At 42.0% G+C, this 20174-nt stretch overlaps 2 protein-coding genes across 2 annotated transcripts; one reads left to right on the top strand and one right to left on the bottom strand.

Moving 5' to 3' along the window:
- The first annotated feature begins 4113 nt into the window (after window positions 1-4113).
- On the top strand, window positions 4114-11228 carry LOC308110616 (integral membrane protein 2A-like). Its single transcript, XM_080465020.1, has 7 exons — window positions 4114-4180; window positions 4286-4525; window positions 4842-4979; window positions 7235-7414; window positions 7504-7614; window positions 8468-8612; window positions 9821-11228. The coding sequence occupies exons 2-7, from the start codon at window positions 4454-4456 to the stop codon at window positions 9913-9915; spliced, it is 741 nt and encodes a 246-aa protein (XP_080321146.1). The 5' UTR covers window positions 4114-4180; window positions 4286-4453; the 3' UTR covers window positions 9916-11228.
- On the bottom strand, window positions 10797-19826 carry gpr174 (G protein-coupled receptor 174). Its single transcript, XM_080465019.1, has 3 exons — window positions 19562-19826; window positions 13551-13957; window positions 10797-12365 (listed from the first exon to the last, which is right to left on the bottom strand). Exons 2-3 carry the CDS (start codon window positions 13752-13754, stop codon window positions 11538-11540), a joined length of 1032 nt encoding a protein of 343 aa, XP_080321145.1. The 5' UTR covers window positions 13755-13957; window positions 19562-19826; the 3' UTR covers window positions 10797-11537.
- Between the last annotated feature and the right edge of the window lie 348 nt (window positions 19827-20174).

Genomic DNA, 20174 nt, shown 5'->3' with positions numbered 1-20174 from the left:
TGTGTGTGTGTGTGTGTGTGTGTGTGTGTGTGTGTGTGTGTGTGTGTGTGTGTGTGTGTGTGTGTGTGTGTGTGTGTGTGTGTGTGTGTGTGTGTGTGTAAAGTCAACATGGCTGCAGCTCTCGTGATGAGGTCATTTCCCTTGAGTTTAACTCTCAGGAACATAACAGACATTCGTCCGTTTCCATCCCTCTCTGCCCTCTTTTCATTCCTCCACCTTTCTCTTTCTACCTGCGCCAGTTGCCTACCTTCGGTTGTGCAAACACTATGAGCACGATAAAAAGATTTTTGTCCTCTCCTTCACTTTTGAACTCACATCTTTGCGACTCGACACGAACGTGATGGACTGACAACATTAGGTCATTAACTGAAAAAAACCCAAAGCTAAAGTACATATTGAACTATAACACATTTATATGGATTTTCACACGTGAATTGTAACGGTTTGCATCAAACAAATGTATCGATATTGATGGTTGTGTGTTGAATCTCTGTCTTGGGTAATTCTCTAACTAAATATAGAAAAAAAACTAATAATACCTTGCTAGACTTTTGAGAATGATGAGAGGGAGAGAAGCAGAGGGTAGAAAGGGAAAGTTCTATGGCATTTTCCAAAAAGCCTTGCAAATTACAGCTCAGTGACATCTTAAAGGCAAGACAATGAAAATGTATTTATACATCACTATTCAGATACAAGATGATTCACAGTGCTTTACAATCTGAAGCGATTATGAAACACATTAAAAGAAATCGATAAAGAAAGCCATAAAAATGACATAAATCAAGTCAGTTAAATAAGATGAATTCATTCATTTAGGTAGAAGTACTTTCACATACTTAAAAAAAAGTAAAAAGTGAACCTTAACTCTATTTGAAGTTTTAAAGCAAAACATGTTCCTTTGAAGGACATTGAAGGCAACTTCAAAGCTTTCTGATGAATAAAGCTGTGGTGGGATTGTGAGAGTGCTCTGTCTTCAGAGATATTCTACCATATACTCACTACCATCCAAAGACTCTGCATTAAGGTAATTCATTTCCTAATTGTACACTTTTCCAAGTGACCTTGCTTGAAATTGAAGTCTGATTACACTCACTGACAAAGAGAAACAACATGGACTCACCCATAAGAAGTCAGTCATACAATCTTTTCCAGTGAAATTGCAGCCAATAACAAAACTTTAAAGAGAAAGCATCCAGTCAGGCGAATGCTGCATTATTATTTGTTTTTAAGAAATAGAGTTACATAAGATATAATGGAAGGATTTGCGTAAGTAACAAGAATAAAAATAAACATTATATATAATAATGTATAGTTGATTAATTATTTAAAAGTCTCTTTCTAGATTATTGGAGGACGATGGGATCTGAAATCTACAACATCACATAAAAACATCCCAAATTCTAACACAAAAGGACCGTATAATAACTTCATGTTAGGCTTTTTAAAAACTTTTTATCTTGGACAGTGTTGAAGTCACCTCCAGTTCAAGTATCTACAGACTGAAAATGCACTTTACACACAGACAGGCTGATGCAGCGGACTTCTAATCTCCGTACTGACAGTACCCCCGCCGAACCCCAACCATCCCACTGGAGCTCCTTCATCATGGAATTATTACATTTCCCCGAGGAGAGCCAAGCTGAGAGGATGAAGAGACCAAGACAGGCCCAGCTACAGGAGAGTGAAGGTAGCTTTAGAAGCTGATACTCACAGGAAAGACTCATTTGTCACCCTTGTCTTAAAGCCATATGTGAAGTGTATGTGTCTGCATTTGTGTGTGTGTGGGGCAGAGATCAGGGGGGTGTGATGCACGCTGGTTTTGGTGTGTGTGTGTGTGTGTGTGTGTGTGTGTGTGTGTGTGTGTGTGTGTGTGTGTGTGTGTGTGTGTGTGTGTGTGTGTGTGTGTGTGTGTGTGTGTGTGTGTGGTAGATCTGAGGGGTCTCTGGGGGGATGGAGGGAGTTCTGAAGCATCACTGCTCTCCACCACCTCTTCCTGCTCCTTCTCTCACGGGTTGACCACTAAATGTTCTCCCACTGCAGGCACATGGTGATTATGGCCAATCCACATGAAGACAAGTCAGTGACGTTATGAAGCTCTGAGCAGTGTCTAACCCTCTCGGTTCAACACAACTCTGTGGCCAGCTGTTACCATGACAGTTTCTGCTCTCTCCCTCTCTTTCGCTCTCGAAAAGCCTGTCCGTGTGTTGTACGCACAGTGTGGAGCTGCAGGAAGGGACACAGTCATTTGTCACTTGTGGTTTCACATGTCTGCTATTGAAATTGATGACAAATCTCCCAGCCGTGCCTCTGTATGTGTTCATATTTGTTGGCTTGGGAAAAGTGATGTCATGCATTAAAGTGTTTATGAGGCTGGCTCTGCTCCTGAAGACTTTCACAGTTTGCTGACATTGCAGGCTTTTGTATGTGTGTGTGTGTGTGTGTGTGTGTGTGTGTGTGTGTGTGTGTGTGTGTGTGTGTGTGTGTGTGTGTGTGTGTGTGTGTGTGTGTGTGTGTGTACAAGTGCATACATGTGAGCATTTTTCATTGCTTTGGACCACAGGAAAACACTGACATTGAAACTCCGATCACTCACTTTGCCTCCATGTGCACCAACATGGGGGTTTGTTTAGTGTGTGTGCCTGTTTCTTTTTTTTTTTTTTTGTTGCTCTTTTCAGCTCCGGGGGCAGAGAAAAAAGTCTGAGACTTAAACTGAATGGAAGGCGGCTTTAATCTACCGTTAATCAGCTCCTCGGAAAACTTACTCAAGCATCAGACCCTGCAGATTGCTCTGCCTCTCCCACTGACTGGCTTTCTGTACCCCCCCCCCCCCCCCCCCCCCCCCCCCCCCCAGTCATCACTTCACTCTCTCCTCCTCAAATCACTCCATTTCACCCCCCACCTGCACCCTACACCGCCCTCCTCCCTCTCCTCCTCAATCATCCCTTGTTTCCTCCTGGAACCAGAGAGCAGCAGTCTCCTTCCTCGCTCCCTCTGCTGTGTGTGATGCTGAGAAGCCCCCGGGATTAAATCTAAGTCTTTTGTTTATCATCCCAGCTATCCCATCAGGCTGCTAATGCTGGCCCACCCTCCTCCTCCCAGCGTCTGTGTGTGTGCGCGCGTGTGACCACGCATGCATGTGTGGGCAAGCTCTCAGATCAAACACAGCGTAAGACGAGCCCATAAACAAGCCTTCAGGACCACTTAGGCTTTTCAGGCAGAGCTGGTGTTGAGGGGGAGTCGGGTACAGAAATCAGCTGCTCTGTTTATGTACCTTTCAGTGGTGATTACCGGTCCAATCTGTCTGTTTAACGGAGGAAATATCAGAGCCTCGCACAGGGCGTTTTGTGAGCGTGCACGTGTGTGTTTGCGAGATGCACGCGGTACAGTTGCAGAGCTGAGCTGAGGTGCGGGGAATTAAGAGCAACGGTGCAGCGTTTTACATGTTTATTTACTCCTAGGTGCAGGAGAGTGAAAGCAGAGGAAGTGGAGGACCACCACAGGCCTGTGTGTGCGTGTGTGTGTGTGTGTGTGTGTGTGTGTGTGTGTGTGTGTGTGTGTGTGTGTGTGTGTGTGTGTGTGTGTGTGTGTGTGTGTGTGTGTGTGTGTGAGTGTGGGCAGAGTCAGACACACTGGCAGTTACAGGAGGGAACTATATTTACAGAGTGGAACATTCACAGACATGAATAAGCGACATTATACACTAGAAATATGTGGGTTTTTTCTTATTACATTACAGTGCAAAGTGAGTCACCTAACCTCATGAGCTGCAAACTTTAAATAAAACTGTAAATCGTTGTGTCTTGTAGTGATGTGATATATATATATATATATATATACAGTATATATATATATATAGAGAGAGAGAGAGAGAGAGAGAGAGAGAGAGCGAGAGAGAGAGAGAGAGAGAGAGAGAGAGAGAGAGAGAGAGAGAGCGCGCATATATGCATAGTTTGTTTATTTGCTTGCTTGCTTGTTGGTGGTCCTTTTCCTGTGTTTCCTTCTTTTCCTTACGTTCAGTCTGATGGGAGGAAGCAGATATTTCCTGACCGATTAGGGAAACAATACATGTGTTCCACTCGAAGCCACTAGATGGCACTAAAGCTGCACAAACACACGCAACAAGGAGCCGCAAACGCTCTCAACGTCCAAAAGATAAACTCGTATTACCGCCCATCTTAATGTAAACGAGGCTTCAGCTGCATGCATGTCTCCGTGTTCAGGTTGAACATGAACTCGAGTGTTTTTCTGATCCTGGTTTGCATGTCCTCCTAATCCCCCCCTTCAGCCCCCGGAAGCGCTGGATAAAGCCGAGGTTGCAAAGTGCGTCACAGCGCTGATCTGCGGAGAATCACCGGAGCCTACAGTCCAGCGCCGACAGCCCCACATCCTCCTCTCTCTTTCTGCTTGAAACCCGATCTGCAGGAGGTGGTTTTGTCCTCCTCGTCCACCCAGCATGGTGAAGATTGCGTTTAACTCGGCCCTGGCGCAGAAGGCGCTGGGGAAAGACTCTCCGGCCGCTGTGAAGGTGAGAGAACTGCGCGTCCTGGTGTCCGCCGCCGCTTTCTCACTGCAGGCCTGCACCGGACACAAGCCCGGAGCTGGCACCGCCGGCTTCAGCCATGTGCACGTCTGTGGCATCGGACGTTTGATTGCAGTGTGATGTGTTTGGATGTGCAATGGCTTTTCCTAACTACTGGGGCGGTCATCTTCTGCACAGCTGTTCTGCAGAAAACACGCACTCGCTGGGTTTATAGGACTGGGAATCAAAGCTCTACAGCTGTTTGAAATATTATCATGCCATGATAGGTGGTCGAGGTGCTGATGGTGTCGTATGTCTGTAGGACCCTGAACTGGCCTCTGCTCCGGTGGGCTCCGAGGGATCCACAGGTCGCTGCCTGCTCACCCTGCTCGGCATCGCCTTCATCCTCAGCGGGCTCATCGTTGGGGGAGCGTGCCTCTATCGATACTTCGCCCCCAAGGTAAGTGCCTGCACGTGTAATAAACAGACACCCTTCAAGAGGAGGGGCCACCAAAACATTGGTCCCTAACCGGAGGTCTGGGGCCTTCATGGGGAAGGAATCAGCAGAATGGACGTTTCAACTGGCACATATAGAAAACAACAACAACATAAGACACTTTGAAGAGCTTTTGAAGGCTCTTTTGTATATTGTTGCTTCAAGTCCTAGTAATTTGAAATTGAAATGATATATTGGGATGAAGAACTATTTTTACAGTGACAGAAAAGTCTAGGCTCCACAAATCCCCCTATTCCCAATGTGTGAAATATTCATGTATTTGTGTATCACTTTGATTGTTTGAAACGCGGACAAATTGACCATATCCAATACATTGTTACAGCCATGGTCAGAATACACTGATGTAGACAATCCTGGGTTACATTTATATTTAACGCAAAAAAAATCAACATAATATAGTGTTAACATAACATAATGTTAACATTATATTGAGTTTGATACCAACTTCCACTTTTTTTTTTTTTTTTACATCTTCATTCATATATAAAGGTGTGAAATCACAGCTGACTCTACTGAACATGATACACCATAAAACCCCCAAAAAGAGTTCCAGCTCCATTTCTATCTTTTACTAAAAAATGCATAAGATGTGCAACTATGCCATTTTTTGGGGGGTAACTTTCCCTAACCCGTTTTAAATCAAAGACAATATAAAAAACTTTTAATATAATTTTCCATTTCAGCAGCTTTGACATTAAACAGTAAGATTACAGCTGTGCAGAGACGACTTGTAGTCTGCAACAAGTCGTTTCTGACCGTCAGGGAGTGTCAAGTTGTATCGATGAATAGACGTTTACGTCAGAAATAGAAACATATTTTTGAATTTTCTAACTAAAGAATCATTTTGGAGCGTGTTCCCACATCTCTACCCAAGATTCCTTCGTCTATCGTCCACTGACGCATCTTGGGAGAGGTGGAGGAGGAGGAGGAGGAGGTGGTGGAGGATGAGGAGGAGGAGGAGTGCCACTGGAGTTTGGTCAGAATCACCAAGGTCTGATCGTGACTGCTGAGGAAACACTTCTGCCTCGATGGGAAACACGAGCGCTGACTCGCTCTTGCGTCTGTCCTCAGAAATTGTGCAGACTTCACTGATTTGCATTTTGCTGTGTTGTCAGTGGGAGATTCTGACATTTAGTATCAATGCATCCACTGAAATTACTTCCCGGTTCAAATCTAATGATGAGGGATCTGATTGCACTGAGAAATAATGTGGATGTTTATCTTCAGTCCCCTTTGTTTCCTCACAATTCGAGGACAATTCCATCTCTCCTACTAGTGTACTCTAAAGATGCTACTGCCAGACAATTTGTACAAAATAACACCAGTTTTAAACTGATATAAAGCTTAACAATTTAATGTCCTATTCATAAACAATACCCTTCTGTTACACTTCCAAAGGTGCGTGAATCACATGCAGAAAGATATTTTCCATATTTTTTTAAAGCGATACTTAGTCAAAACCAAGGAGCTAAATAAATGCAGCAGATCTAAGATTCTAAGACATGAAGCAGAAGTCGCCATCCAAAAAAAATGAGGACGTTTCCAAACACGACTCACTATTAGTTTCATGTCGTTTACTTGTGAAAAAGCTCCTCCTCTTTACCAGCCGTCGGCATCATATCTTGTGACTGAAACTCTTGTTACTCATAAGAAAACTGCATCTAAACTCAGCGCAGCACGTGAGCTGCTGAAGACTCGCTGTTCTAAAGCTGGAACAGAGAGGAAGAAAAACCACCGGCTGTGTGCTGTGCTGTTTCCGTACATGCTTGGGACCTCAGCAAGTTCCCCACTGGGGACCTTCCGAACTCATCTCAAATACTCAAGAGCCAAGAAGAGACGCTGTGCAATGCTTAGTGTACTGTACAGGTATAGAAGGTTTAAACTATGGCCAGGAAGGAAGTCAGGAGATTCCAAACATGTTGTACAAAGAAAGTTGTGCTGTTGATGTCAATGATTTTGACCAAATGTCAGCACCTCTGGGAGCCTCCCATCCAGCCAGACATATTGTCATTGTTGCATCGTGTCTGTTATATGAGTCAATGTCTCAGAAATGAGGAATCTGTTCTGTTCTCCTGGTCACAGCATTTGATCCTTTTGAAACCCCGGACAAGGACCTTCAGATTGTTTGTTTTCAGCCGGCCAGCCATGTGAGAAATGTTTACCCACTGTGTGCTCTTGTCATCATTGATCGCTGACAGAGGCTGTATCATGGCGCCATGGAGTTCGGTGACATGTCGGCCAGCGGAGAGAGTCAGCCCTACTATCTGCCCCGGGTGGAGGAGGAGGTGGAGATCTCTGACAGCATGGCGGTCATCAGCGTGCCCCCTCCCCGCTTCAGGGCTGGAGACCCTGCTTTCATCCTTCACGACTTCAACAGGGTGAGGACTGCTTACAAATCCTCAAACCATCCAATTCTTCGATCCTGCAGATTTATAATGTGTCCTGATGATTTTGTGTGTGCGAGTAGAAGCTCACGGCGTATCTGGACTTGACCCTGAAGACCTGCTTTGTGATTCCTCTGAACACCTCGGTGGTGCTGCCCCCCCAGGACCTCATCGACCTCTTCTCGCAGCTCATGGTGGGTACCAACCAGACACAGACCTTCAGTTGTTTCTATTCTGTGCTGATATTCTACAGTTAGTTAAGGTAGAAGGCGTCTCAAAGCAAGTCCAGTTGAACTGATTCAGTTTGGAAAGTAAGACCACATGTAAACATCATGCAGAAAGCGGTTTTCTTAGAATATGTGATGTGAAACTGTCAGCATAAAGTCAGATGTAAACAGAAATGTGGCATCAAGACCAAAACTGCCGGAGGTCTGCATCGTCTCCTATCTGGCATAAGACACTTTCTGAGATCCTGACACGTATAAATATCTTCTCACTTGACAGGATGGGCTGTTATTAAAACCTCATAAAGGATCAGTTCACACTCTGTAGTACAATGTGCTTTGGAGGATCAGATTTCATTGAAATGAGTGTGAAAGCACACATGTGAGTGCAGCAGGAGCGAGTCGTGTTGGGCAGAGATCGTAATAATGTCACTTTGTTGAGAGTTGAGAGTTAGTTACAGAGATATTTGTGCAGCTTTGGTGAGAATAGATGAAGGTTAGACCGTTGGTTCTGAAGAAAGACATTGTGTTTTCTCTGAGTTGTCCACTGTGACCCGTTGGATCGCGTTTGGTCTTGTTGGTGGATCAGCAATTTCATCAGCGAGCAGGAGAAAATGTTTTACAGGATACCAATCTCTGAGGATGAGTCATCAATCACACAAAGTCCTTCCCACACTTTCTTTACGCTCTGCTACTGATACAGTCACTGATCTGCTTTTCTCTTCTGGTTTAAATATAGAAACATGTTTGAAGACGCACTGTGATGACTTTGTACTGTCTGTGTTCGTCGCTTCTCGTTTCATTAAATTGCATTTTTTTCCAGTCTGACTCATACCGCGGCTACTTGGTGCGTGAGGACCTGGTGGTGACGGAGCGCATCGAGGACATCAAACCTCTGGGCTTCTACATTCGCCGACTCTGTGACGGAAAGGAAACGTACAGGATGCAGCGTCGGAGCAGCCTTCCAGGTACGGACGCACCGGATACATGAAGATCGGACATTTTAATGGGTGTTCAGTTCTTTCTTTTTTCTTTTTTTTCAATAAAATACATTAAAGTAATCACCGTGTAAGGCCAGTGCTTCATACAATTTCAGTATTATATTAATTACTTCACAATACTGTATTACAATTATAATTGAGGAGTCAAATTATACAATTTTACAGCTCACCATAAACCAGATTATATCATTAATCTTTGTAATTCAGTCATGACACAATAGTAATAATACTTATTATATAGCTACTGAATCCCCAACTCATTATCATTAATAATACTATTGTAGTTAAGTCAGTAATTCTCGAATACAATGCTAATATGATGACATATGATATTAAGAAGGAAATACAATATGATATTAAAGTGAAAATGCAATGTGATTCTGATATTCAACAGAGTGTGAATAGTATCTTGATATTCAAGAGTCAATATTAATCTTGTTAATATGTTTTCATTACAGTATCAATGTTATGATATTTCAAATGACAATATTAAATGTTATCCTAATTATTTAAGAGACATACAATGTTATTTTTTATGTTCAACAGTGACTATCAATCTGATATTTTATTTGTGACACAACCGTATAATGATATTCAAGATCCGATACAACATAATATTTATGCATTGAAACGGTAATTATCACATATAAATATTGTTATGTCAATATGTAAGTCACAGTATCAATGCGATGATATTCATTCATTATTATTCATTATTCATTATTATATGGAAGTTACAATGTTAAAGTCATTTCAGTGTTCAAAACACGATACAATGTCATGATATTTAAATACATAAACAATGTTTTTGTTACGCATAAATGAAGATATAATATTACTTGGATAAATGGATATCCATTGTTACCATGTAAAGACACAATGTGATCACAATATTTACCGAGCTTTTTTTATCATATTTATGTAAAAAATGAAGAGACAATATTTAAAATCACGTTTCCATAATACTTTTAAGCAGCAATGCAATTTTGTCAGGAAAATGTTGTTTTATTTATTAATTCCGTTCAACTGCATTCAGTTATTTTTGTTGCGTTTTGTTTGACAATAATCACAACACTGTATTTTATCCAACGAGATATTCATCCTTATTGTTTGCTATTAAACGTGGAGTCATGAGAACGTTTGGACTGCCGTCTGAATGTGTGTGCGTTCCCCAGGTGGAGGGATCCAGAAGCGCTCGGCTGACGACTGCTTCACCATCCATCACTTCGAAAACAAGTTTGTGACGGAGACCAAGATCTGTAAGGCTTGATGGGGAAAAGCATGAGCAAGAGTCAGAGAGAGTGACAGAGAGAGCCTGGGTGACACAGCGAGAGAGAGAGAGAGAGAGAGAGAAAGAGAGAGAGAGGGAGGGAGGGAGAGAGAGAGAGTGGGTGGGAGTGGGCGAAGGATGGGACAACTTTCAGTGGAAAGTTAACTTTTTTTGTATAAAACCCCACTTTTTTTGCTTCCTCTGCTTCAAATCTAGTGTTGAGTGAATTTAAGTTACAGCGTTAAAGCCTAACCTCCCCCTTTTCCTCCTTTGCCGTGTTCTCTTACTCAACTATTCACTCGCTGGTCTTGTACTGAACCCTGAGAGTCAGCTGCTAACTTCTGCCGTACTAAGTTTCATTTTGTTCCGTTGGTTACTGTTTTGTTGCCCGTAGCTTCCTGCCGGTCTTCTCGATCCTATTATTGATGTTTCTGTATTTCAACACGCAGTCACCTCCAGACGAGAGTTGTTCGTCATCCTACTGAATATTCTAGATCCTGAGACATTGTTCATGTCAGACTTGTCGTGTGTCCGCCTGCTGTCGCCACTCGTTCCAGGGTTCATAGAGCAGCTTTGACGACATATACTCTACGTCATAGCTGGATCCGGAGGGGTTACTTTTGAATACGTAACGCACTTGTCGTTCATGGAAGAGATGCACTAGTCCGGAGCTCTCAGTCACCACCTGAGTAGATATTTCCCAGAATGCCCTGCTGCTGCCAGGGGCCTCTGCCGTCCTGCTGTCGTGTGTGATGGTCTTAGTGGTCCAGCACCCTGTGTGGACAGTTTTTTGTGTTTGTGTAGAAACCTCATTCGTGACTTTCAACAAGAAGGATATGCTGATGTACTGAATGAGTCGAAGGGAAATTTGACAAAATTTTGATTTGGTGTTCTAATTTAACTTTTGATTTTATTTTCGCAGTCTGTGTGACAGAGATAGCTCGAATAAATACAACAGATGCCACAACATGTTTTCTAAGCTTTGAAAAAAGCTCTAATTACTATGAATTATCACAAGAAAACCATGTCTGAGTGACATTGTTTGCATAAATCTTTGATTTTGAAGAAAATCTCTTAAATATTTGGGCTCTTGCACAAAAAAAAATATTTTTTTTTGTTGTTTTTTTCATTGATTTCCTACTTGATGCCTGTACAGAACGACAATCAACAGAAGTATGTAAAGATGGGTTTCTGTCTCAGCTTTTTAACCGAATACTAGAAGATTAGAAAAAACAAACAAACCTTGTGTCCAACTACTGAACTGAACTTCTCTTTGTTGTTGAATAAAGTCGTATTTCTTAACCCAGAGAATAATTTTGGCTGTGTTTGTTATCGTAGCACCAAGAAAAGCACCCAAGCCCTCTATCTTCTGCACACTCTTACCTTTTCATTGCTTTGCACCTCCACAACAGGAACAACTCACTCTTCACTAGCAGATTAAAACAATTTTTAAAAAATAAATGCACATTTTATTCTAAAATGAATAAACATCACATTTTCAGTCCCACACTTTCACATTAGGATTCTTGCATTATTCGCTTGGAGGAGTACGAGGACCCGCAAGCATCGGTTTAGTGGTTGAGCGAAAAGCTGGTGAGCAGCAGTGCTAATGCTGGTCCTGTCTAGTCCTCCTGTCCTCCAGTGATGCAGGACAGCCGCCTGTTGAAAGTCATGCCCTCTGGTATGTCCGGCTTGCTTAACCGCCTCCAGAATTCATCCGTTGTGAAATAGTACATGAGGGGGTCCAGGCTGCAGTTCAAACTGGCCAGGCAGAGCGTGACGGGGTGACACCTCAGGATCAGGTCCCTGAGGGTGCAGTCGCTCACTGCATTGGCTTTGACCAGAAAGTCAAGGGGCATGGTGATGTGGTAAGGTACAAAGCACACAAAAAACACAATGGCGCAGCCTAGCACCATCCTTAAGGCCCTCCGCTTCTCACCTTGGTCAGGTATAGCCCCTGTCCCCGCCTCCCAGAGGCTCCCTGCCGTCATGCACGTGCAGGCTAACACCAAGATGAGCGGGATGACGAAGCCAAACACTTCTGCAATGACCAGGAGCGCCCAGGCCGCCGGAGGGCTGACTGTCCTCAGGGGTAGCTCCGCAAAACACACCGGCTCGTCCCGAACGGACGAGGCCTCCGAGGACGAGAGGCTGGAGTTGATGTCCTTGGAGCCGTAGTTCGGGCTCCTCAGCAGGGGGAACGGCAGGCAGCTGAGACACACCAGCAGCCAGCCCAGCACGCAGATGTACAGGTCCCCTTTACGCCGGGACGAGTTGTACTTCAACGGGCACATTATAAGCTCGCAGCGACGCACACTGACGCACACCAGGAAGAAGATGGAGGCGTACATGTTGACGTATTTGAGATAGAAGCAGATCATGCAGAGGGGGTGACCGAAGGGCCACGAGTTGTTCAGGTAGTAGTAGATCCGCAGGGGCAGGGAGAGCACCTGAGGAGAGCCAAAGGAGTCAGGAGGAGCGACAGGGAACAGCAAATCACCTGCAACGATTGGAGGTACTTTAATCCCGTTGTGATATAAAGATAGTTACTGGATCAAATTGTGAAAATAGTACAAAAAATTTGTACATTTTCATTTACTGTGTCTGCAGCGTAACTTTTTATCTTCGTCAATTAACGTTGGGGCGAAGGTTATGTTTTTGTCTGCATAAATGTATTGGTTTGTTTGTATGTATGTATGTATGTATGTATGTATGTATGTATGTATGTATGTATGTATGTATGTATGTATGTATGTATGTATGTATGTATGCCACATGATGCAGTGACATTATTACCCTGGTTAGTGGTTGGGGGGGTCAAACATCGGGGGGTCACAGGGAACTTGTAAAATGTCTGTACATCAGTGTCAAACAGTGATAACACGAAGTAATTCAAAGGGCTATGACAAATAATGGAAGGAGTGGTGTGGTGCATCAAATAACCTTGTGATCCATTGAGTTCCATGGTAACAAATGTGGTGTTGGCGCAGGTATGCGCTCTACTGAGTGTTGGTTCTAGTTAAAGAACGGGCACTCGGTCAATTGAGTTATAAGGCTCTGTTACTTTCACCAGAAACAACGTAGTCACTGACCACTATTATGAAGCCTGTAACAGAATTACGAGTGACCTCATTACTTCTGTCATTTGAAAAAACTGCATTTACATTTACTGTACTGTTCTAACAGTCTTTGTGACGCATTAGCAATCCTGATAAACAAATAAGCATCATCTTCCTATCAAAGAGCCGTCTTCATGCTAGTAGTGCTCATTGAAACTAATGGACTGATTATAAAGCATCTTATTTTTTTTTATTTTTACAGTAACTAAAAAAAGGCATTCTTTTAAAGAAACCAATGACCTGTAACCATGTTATAACTATTAATGATTTATAAATCCTCTGTTCCCAGTTAAGTGATGTAACTTCAGCAGAAGCTACTGAGACCGACCCATACAGTGCTGACAGCTCAGTTCATGTGCAATTCTAAAACATTAACATTAAGTAACAAGCTTCTTTTTCTTTGCAGTTAGTGGTAAATTCACTGCAACGCTATACTAATTGGCGATATTAAAAGTGAAAAGTTACAGGTAAAAAATGTTTATGAAATAGGTACAAAAGGTGAAGAAGTATTTTTACCTGCAGTAGGTCGGCCACGGCCAGGTTCATCATGAACACCACCGCCTTCTTGGTTTCTTTAATGTACGCCCTGAACACCCAGATAGCCAGCACGTTACCCAGCAGGCCCGGGGCCAGGATTATGCTGTACAACACTGCGTACACATGATGCTGGTACGTCTTTAGATTGCCAGCGCTTTCACAGCTTTGGTTGGCCAAGTTCATTTTAATCCACGCGGTTAGTAACGTGTGAAGACGATAAGCTGCCCGTGGCTTTGTATCATCAAGGCTCCTGGTCGTCTGTCGACGGGTCGGTTTGGCCGTCCATGCTGAGTGTCAGCGAGGAGTTTGTTCCGCTTCTCTGCAGCATGGCGAGGTTAATGTTGGCAGTATTTCAAGCTGCCATCAATCCCCAACGAACTGGCGCTCTGGTCGAGAAAAAGAGAAGAAAGTACGTAAAGCTCAGTGAGAAATAGATGAAAAATGTGGGCAAAAAAGAAGAAGTGTCTGAAATCTAGTGGGTCTGTTGTCTCTTGTGCTTTAGGTTCATGTCACTGCCTAGTTCCACATGCCTATCTGAGTACCACAGCAGCTTTCATCTCTCCACCGTGTGCATATTCTTCTATGATATTGTATTTTTACCTGCTTTTTTGTGCAATACATCCACCCCCATATTCTGTACATGTCCACACTTATAGGCACCGTGTGCATATTTTTCTATTATAGTGTATTTTTATCTGCTTTTTTTTAGTTCCTGCTATGTGTGCTTCTTTCTCTTTACTATCCTGTTGTACCACTGCAAATTTCTCCACATGCGAGATAAATAAAGGGATATCTTATCTTATCTTATCCATAACATGCAGTTTGCACAGTTTGATACTGAGCCTCCATCAGACGCACCACAAATTATACAACCGCTACACACAGATGCAAACACGCTTGTTCCTGTTAACCATTGCGACAGATGGCTGTCACCTCCATGTGTGAATGCAGCCTTTTTCGGTGGTTTTTACTGTAAATATGCAAAGCCATTGAGGAGCCGCTGCAACGCTCTCCCACATACTTCTTGCTGTAGGAAGACCTGCAATGAGTCCGGTGTGAAATGCCTCATCACCGAGCATCGCCGAAATGAGAGTGGGGAGCAAAACCACAGCACAGCCACTGTGGCCCATCAAACACTGCTGAGGTGATGAGGAACAGCTCTTCTGGTGCAGATTCCACCCACATTGTGTTCACTGACACACAGCAGAAAATAGAAAGTAACAGTCAAGACTGCACAAGCTGTGCGGTGACCTTAAAGCCTCCTGAACGTCGTTGTCAGATGGAAACACTCAGTGATATCTGGAAGAGAACTTCCTGCTTGTCGGTGTGATACACCCACCGGTGTAAGCAGCAGTATGGGTGGGTTTTTTTTTCTCATCTGCAGTTACAACTCATGCAAGATATTCAACAATGTCCTATTATAAAAGTCAGCCAGGATTTTTTTTTTTGTCTTTCTTATTTTGCAATGACTAAACTATTAATAGTGGATAAAATGCAGAAAATTCGTCCCTAATTATAAGTAGAAGCGACGTTGTTTATAAAGTACTCAATTAAAGGTATTAGTTACAGTTCAACATAATTTCATTGCATATTCAATGGGCTGCATTGAACTACATTTTTACGACAGTGACTTACGGTTTTAACCTTTTATCTATACCTCACTTATAGATTCTGCACTTCTTCCTGTTTATTTCAAACTAATCGATTCATATTGATAAAAACCATGCATGATTAATCACATGTTAAACATCGACACAGGTGCTGTTGTTCTTTTCCTCCAAAGCGTCTTTTCCTTCCTGTCAGTTAACCTGATCGATGCATGATGGAAAATAGAATGAATAGAATGTAAAAAAAAAAAAAATAAATAACCTGAGTTTCAGCACAATGTTGTGCCTATACAATTGGGGAATATTTGCAAGAAAGAAAAGAAAATAGAAAAAACATTATATAGTAAATCAGTTGTGCTCAATTGCATGTACACATTTCAAGTCAGTTAAACTTAGAAACAAAAGTTCAAAAGTCGACTTAAACATGTGAGTAAGCTCAATTTTAGATAAGCTTGATTTCAACTCGGAGTTTATAGTTTTACATACCTTAGTTACCTAATAAAAATTTGCTCCTGATTTATTATTTATGAACTTGATTTATTATGTCCATGCCATGTCAACTCATAATTTCATTTAAAGATAACTTGCCCCGCATTAATGTAGTGAACAGCCATGAGTTTATACACAATCTCAGTATTTTGTTTCTGAGCCCGTGAAGAACTGATTTCATTTTCATGTTGGCCTTTTCATGAGAAATTCAAATGAGAACTGATTATAGGCAGTCGTCATGAGTAAAATTGCTTCCTAAACTCCATCTTCATTGTCACGAGTTGCATGAACACAACTGACAGTTATTTGTGCTTTTGGGACAGCTTGTATTGCAGCGTGTATAAATGTGATCATCCACGCTCAGAAGCAGAAGCTTGTTTGTTTCTGGAGCTTCTTGTACCAAAAACTATCAGAAAAAAGGTCAATAATGTGAACAAATCCGGTCTTGTTTATTTCTTGAAGATTTATCCTATATACTATATCATTTCATTGTCACTTTGGCATGCCTGTGTGCCCAAATGATATCTCAAACTATTTTTCTTGTCTAAATGATTATCAGCCTGTGACCTTATGCTGAATAAGAAGCAATATTTAAGGTATTGTTTTAAAATCTGCAGTGACTTTATCAACACAGTTAGTGATTTCATGACTCACATTCTGACAGCAGGAGTTTGAATTACTGGTATCTTTCCCCGACTTGTTATTTTTGCCAATCCTTGCAATTTCCCACACAAAAAAAAACCCAAAACGTGTCGTCTTATGGAATTCTTGGAAGTACTGGATTATTCATCCATCCTTTTTACAGTTTGAATCAATTTAGACTCCCAGGGCACTAAGACACATTTACTATGAATGACGGCAGCGTAAGCAGATCAGTGCATTTGATAAACAAGATTAAGTTTTCCACACTCAGGATAAGGTGCTTTTTTAATTTCACTTATGTATTACTTTAATTTAGTGTGTGTGTTTGTTGCCTGGCCTCTTTGTAAACCTTTACATTATTTACAGAAAGAATATCTCAACATGATGAATGATTTCTGCAGCAAAGTGAATCATCCTCATTTTTATTACTGATGAAGAAGTGTATGAAGTGTTTGTGGGTTTTTTTTGGTTAATGACTAAACTCCTAAACACATCTGGTTGTCCTCTGGTGTTTATTCGTCAGGTCAATGTCCTCCTGAGGATGAGATGAATTTAGGTGTAAGCTGACTAACAGGATGTTGTGCAAGAAAATGCAAAACTCTGTTTTATTCATTTTAAGTTCATTTATGGGAAATATGGAACCATTTTAGGTCTTGGGGTATTTTTGTTTTTAAAGGAAGCAATTCAGATGCATGGAGGGACCAGATGTTGCCAACTTACTTGACAGTCGCAATTCTAAAAATTGAACTGAGAAACTACGAGTAAGCACCATGGTAAATTAAAGTAGTGGAGTATAAACCCTCTGAAATATCAGCGTACTAATGCAGGGGGGCAATTCAAGGTGAATAATAATCAAGAAAATAAGTTTTCCTTTGTCTGTCACTGATTTTAGGCTTCTTGACTTCCACGCCTCATGTTTGATTGCTGTTTCCCACCCTGATGTGTTTCACCTGTGCCCGAGTGTGTGATTGTTGGCACCTGGTGGCTTAAGTACATAATAAGCCTTTCTTGTGTATTCTGGTTGTCAGCCCGTCTGTGTCTCTGTGCCTCAGTGTGGCTGTTGCCCTGTGCATCAGTGCTTCAGTTTTAATGTCTTTGTGACACCCTGTTCTGTTGGATAATGCTCCCGTACTCCGTGGAACTCTTGGGTTTTTTGGTTTCACCCTGTTTTTGTAATGAAACTCTTTGGTGTTTGACCATGGTGTCTGGCATCTCCACTCCTCCTCCCCCAAGTCAAACATAACAGTTTTTTAATGGTATTGACACAAACTAGTATTTACTGAAGCTAATTTGCTATGCGAAATAGACAGATCTATAGACATAAACATTAGTAACAGTGCCAAGTTCAAATTATGACCATTACAGAGCAACATAAAACACCTTCTAATGGGAAATTAAATAAATCATGATTGCATGAATAAAAACATTTTTAAAAAGCTGATCCAACTCCACATTTTAATCACAAAGACAGAAACAAATCTATTTTCTAAATGAGGACAAATACAGTGGAAACAGCTCCCCCTGAATGATCCACATCATACTGAGCCTGATGAGCTTCATTGTATCGACATGTCTGGGTCAGATTAACAGTGTTATTGAGATTCATGCAATTAAACATATTTAGCTTCTGAGGAAAATGGCAATAGAGTTGTGGTTCTTCTGGAGCTCCCCTCCGCCTTCAATATAGTCGATCACAGTATTGTGATTAACCTTCTCAAAGATTTACTTGGGATTAATGGTGTTTTAAACTGACTTATACCCAATCTAACTGAGAGATGTTTCAGGGTTTATCTAAATGTAGAAAGTGATACCCCAGGGATCTGTTCTGGGTCCAATTCTTTTCTTGCTATACATCATATTCTCTCTTGGTCAAACTATCACACATTACAAAGCTATTTCTTATCCTCTCTATGTTGACGCCATCTAGATATATTGTTCTAAAAATTCTAAATGTCAAAATTTGGATGGTTTAAAAAAGGTGCCTGTCAGAAACCAAAGCATTGTTTTATTACAATTTCCTTCAGTTTCCCCCAACAGCGAGAAACCTGAATCTATGATTCCAGACATCAGACAATACATCGACTTTAGAATTGTGGGTGTCTCCTGTGGTGGTCTTTATGTCACTTGAGCATCACCGCAAGCAGTTGGTCCGGAACCGTTTTTATCATTTGAGAAATATCTCAAAACAGATGGTGACAAAAACTGAAGTGGAGATGATCATCCACGCTTTAATCTCTTCTTGTTCTGTTAATTAACAGTGTTTTTACAGATCAGCACTGGACTGTGTTCAGACAGTGCAGTGTTCTTACTTATTAATGTGATCTTATTAGTTTTCAATTCAGAAACTTGTGTTTCCAAATCATATATCATCATGAGAAGAAACTGTTTGCATCACGGAATGCAAGACTCTTTTCTATAACTCAAACATGTGTAAGTTCACTTTCACAACTTGAGTCACCAGTGTATTATGCAGGCAAATTTCAGAGTAATTCTCACTTTTCCTTCCCAGCAGTCACATAGAGCTCCCAATAGACCATCGGTCAAGGCTAAATTTAAGATCCAGTAAATCATGATGTCAGCGGTATTGTTGTAACGGGATTTCTCTCTCGTTGTCTGTAGACATCCTCTTAGGGGCTGTCTAAAAGATCTCAAAGTGAGGCTCAATCAATGTCACCACTGCTGATATTTCATTAACAAATACGACCCGTCAAAGGCAGGCAACTAAACATATGACTAGATATTCAGCTGGAATAAAATAAGGAAATTGATTATTAAAGCACAATTAAAGCACAATTTTGGAATAAGAAAATGACTTGGTTCAAAAAGTAGCTGCAGTCCTATCTTAAGATCAAATTGTTTTAGTTCATTCCAATGGAAACAAGTCATATCATCTGCAGTGATTCATTTCTCTGTGGGCTTTTCCACTCCGACACACATCTGGCCTCATGTCTCACCACCCAAAATGTTGATGGCGTGCACTTAAACCCCTCCACGTGTACGCCACACTCCACAATAACCCCGTAGCGTGCCTTATTGGAGGGCACATACATGAACACAGACATCCTGACACTGACCTACAGTAACACACTCGCACTTGACATAACAGACATTCCTCACAGTGGAGAAACTCAGGACACCCCCGATGAGCCATGACTCCACGCTGAAGGCATCCAGCCTCTCTCACAGACGCTCAAGCTCGCTGCTTTCAGCAACTCCTGATCGCATTTACAGTGCTCCGGATCATTGTCTCACCTCAGGTCTTCAAAGATCACGATGTCCCACCATCAGAAAGCAGGAGGGTGAAGCATCAACCATCACAGCCCTCCTTCCCTTTGTCTCTTCTTCTGACACTGTTGACTTCGTCTATCCCACTCTTTCTGTCCTGTTCTCTCACTTTAACTGGCTCGTGTATTCATCTATAAATTTCCTCCTCTATGTTTGTGTTCTTTCGTATAGTCTCTTTATCTCTGTGATCTTTTCTTCGCTCGCCCTCTGCTGTACTAGGGCTTTCTTCTATGGAGAGAAACAGCTTTATGTGAGCAAAGGGGTGTGGTTTACAAGAATTTCGACACGGTGACTTCTGCCGCAATATGAATGGCCACAGTTTCTATCGTTTCATGATGAATCATAGCAAAAATAGCATATCTGGAGTGATTATCAGCACCAAAAGCGGAACATAATCTCCTCACGTCTTCACGTGCCTCTGGGTTGTATTAACACTTGTTAAAAGAAAGTTGAAATAGCAAAGAGATTAGAGGTGGGGAACATGTGAGTCTGTTACTGCGTTCCTAAGGCTTTTACTTCCGTTCAGCAGATGCAAAAAAGAGGTGAGTTTGTGGGTGAGTGAGTGAGGGGAGAAGAGCGG

Source organism: Lipophrys pholis (assembly GCF_963383615.2).
Source record: "Lipophrys pholis genome assembly, chromosome: 6".
Lineage (NCBI taxonomy): Eukaryota > Metazoa > Chordata > Actinopteri > Blenniiformes > Blenniidae > Lipophrys > Lipophrys pholis.
The sequence above is the reverse complement of the archived record's forward strand: the minus strand, read 5'-3'. Positions and strand labels throughout refer to the sequence as shown.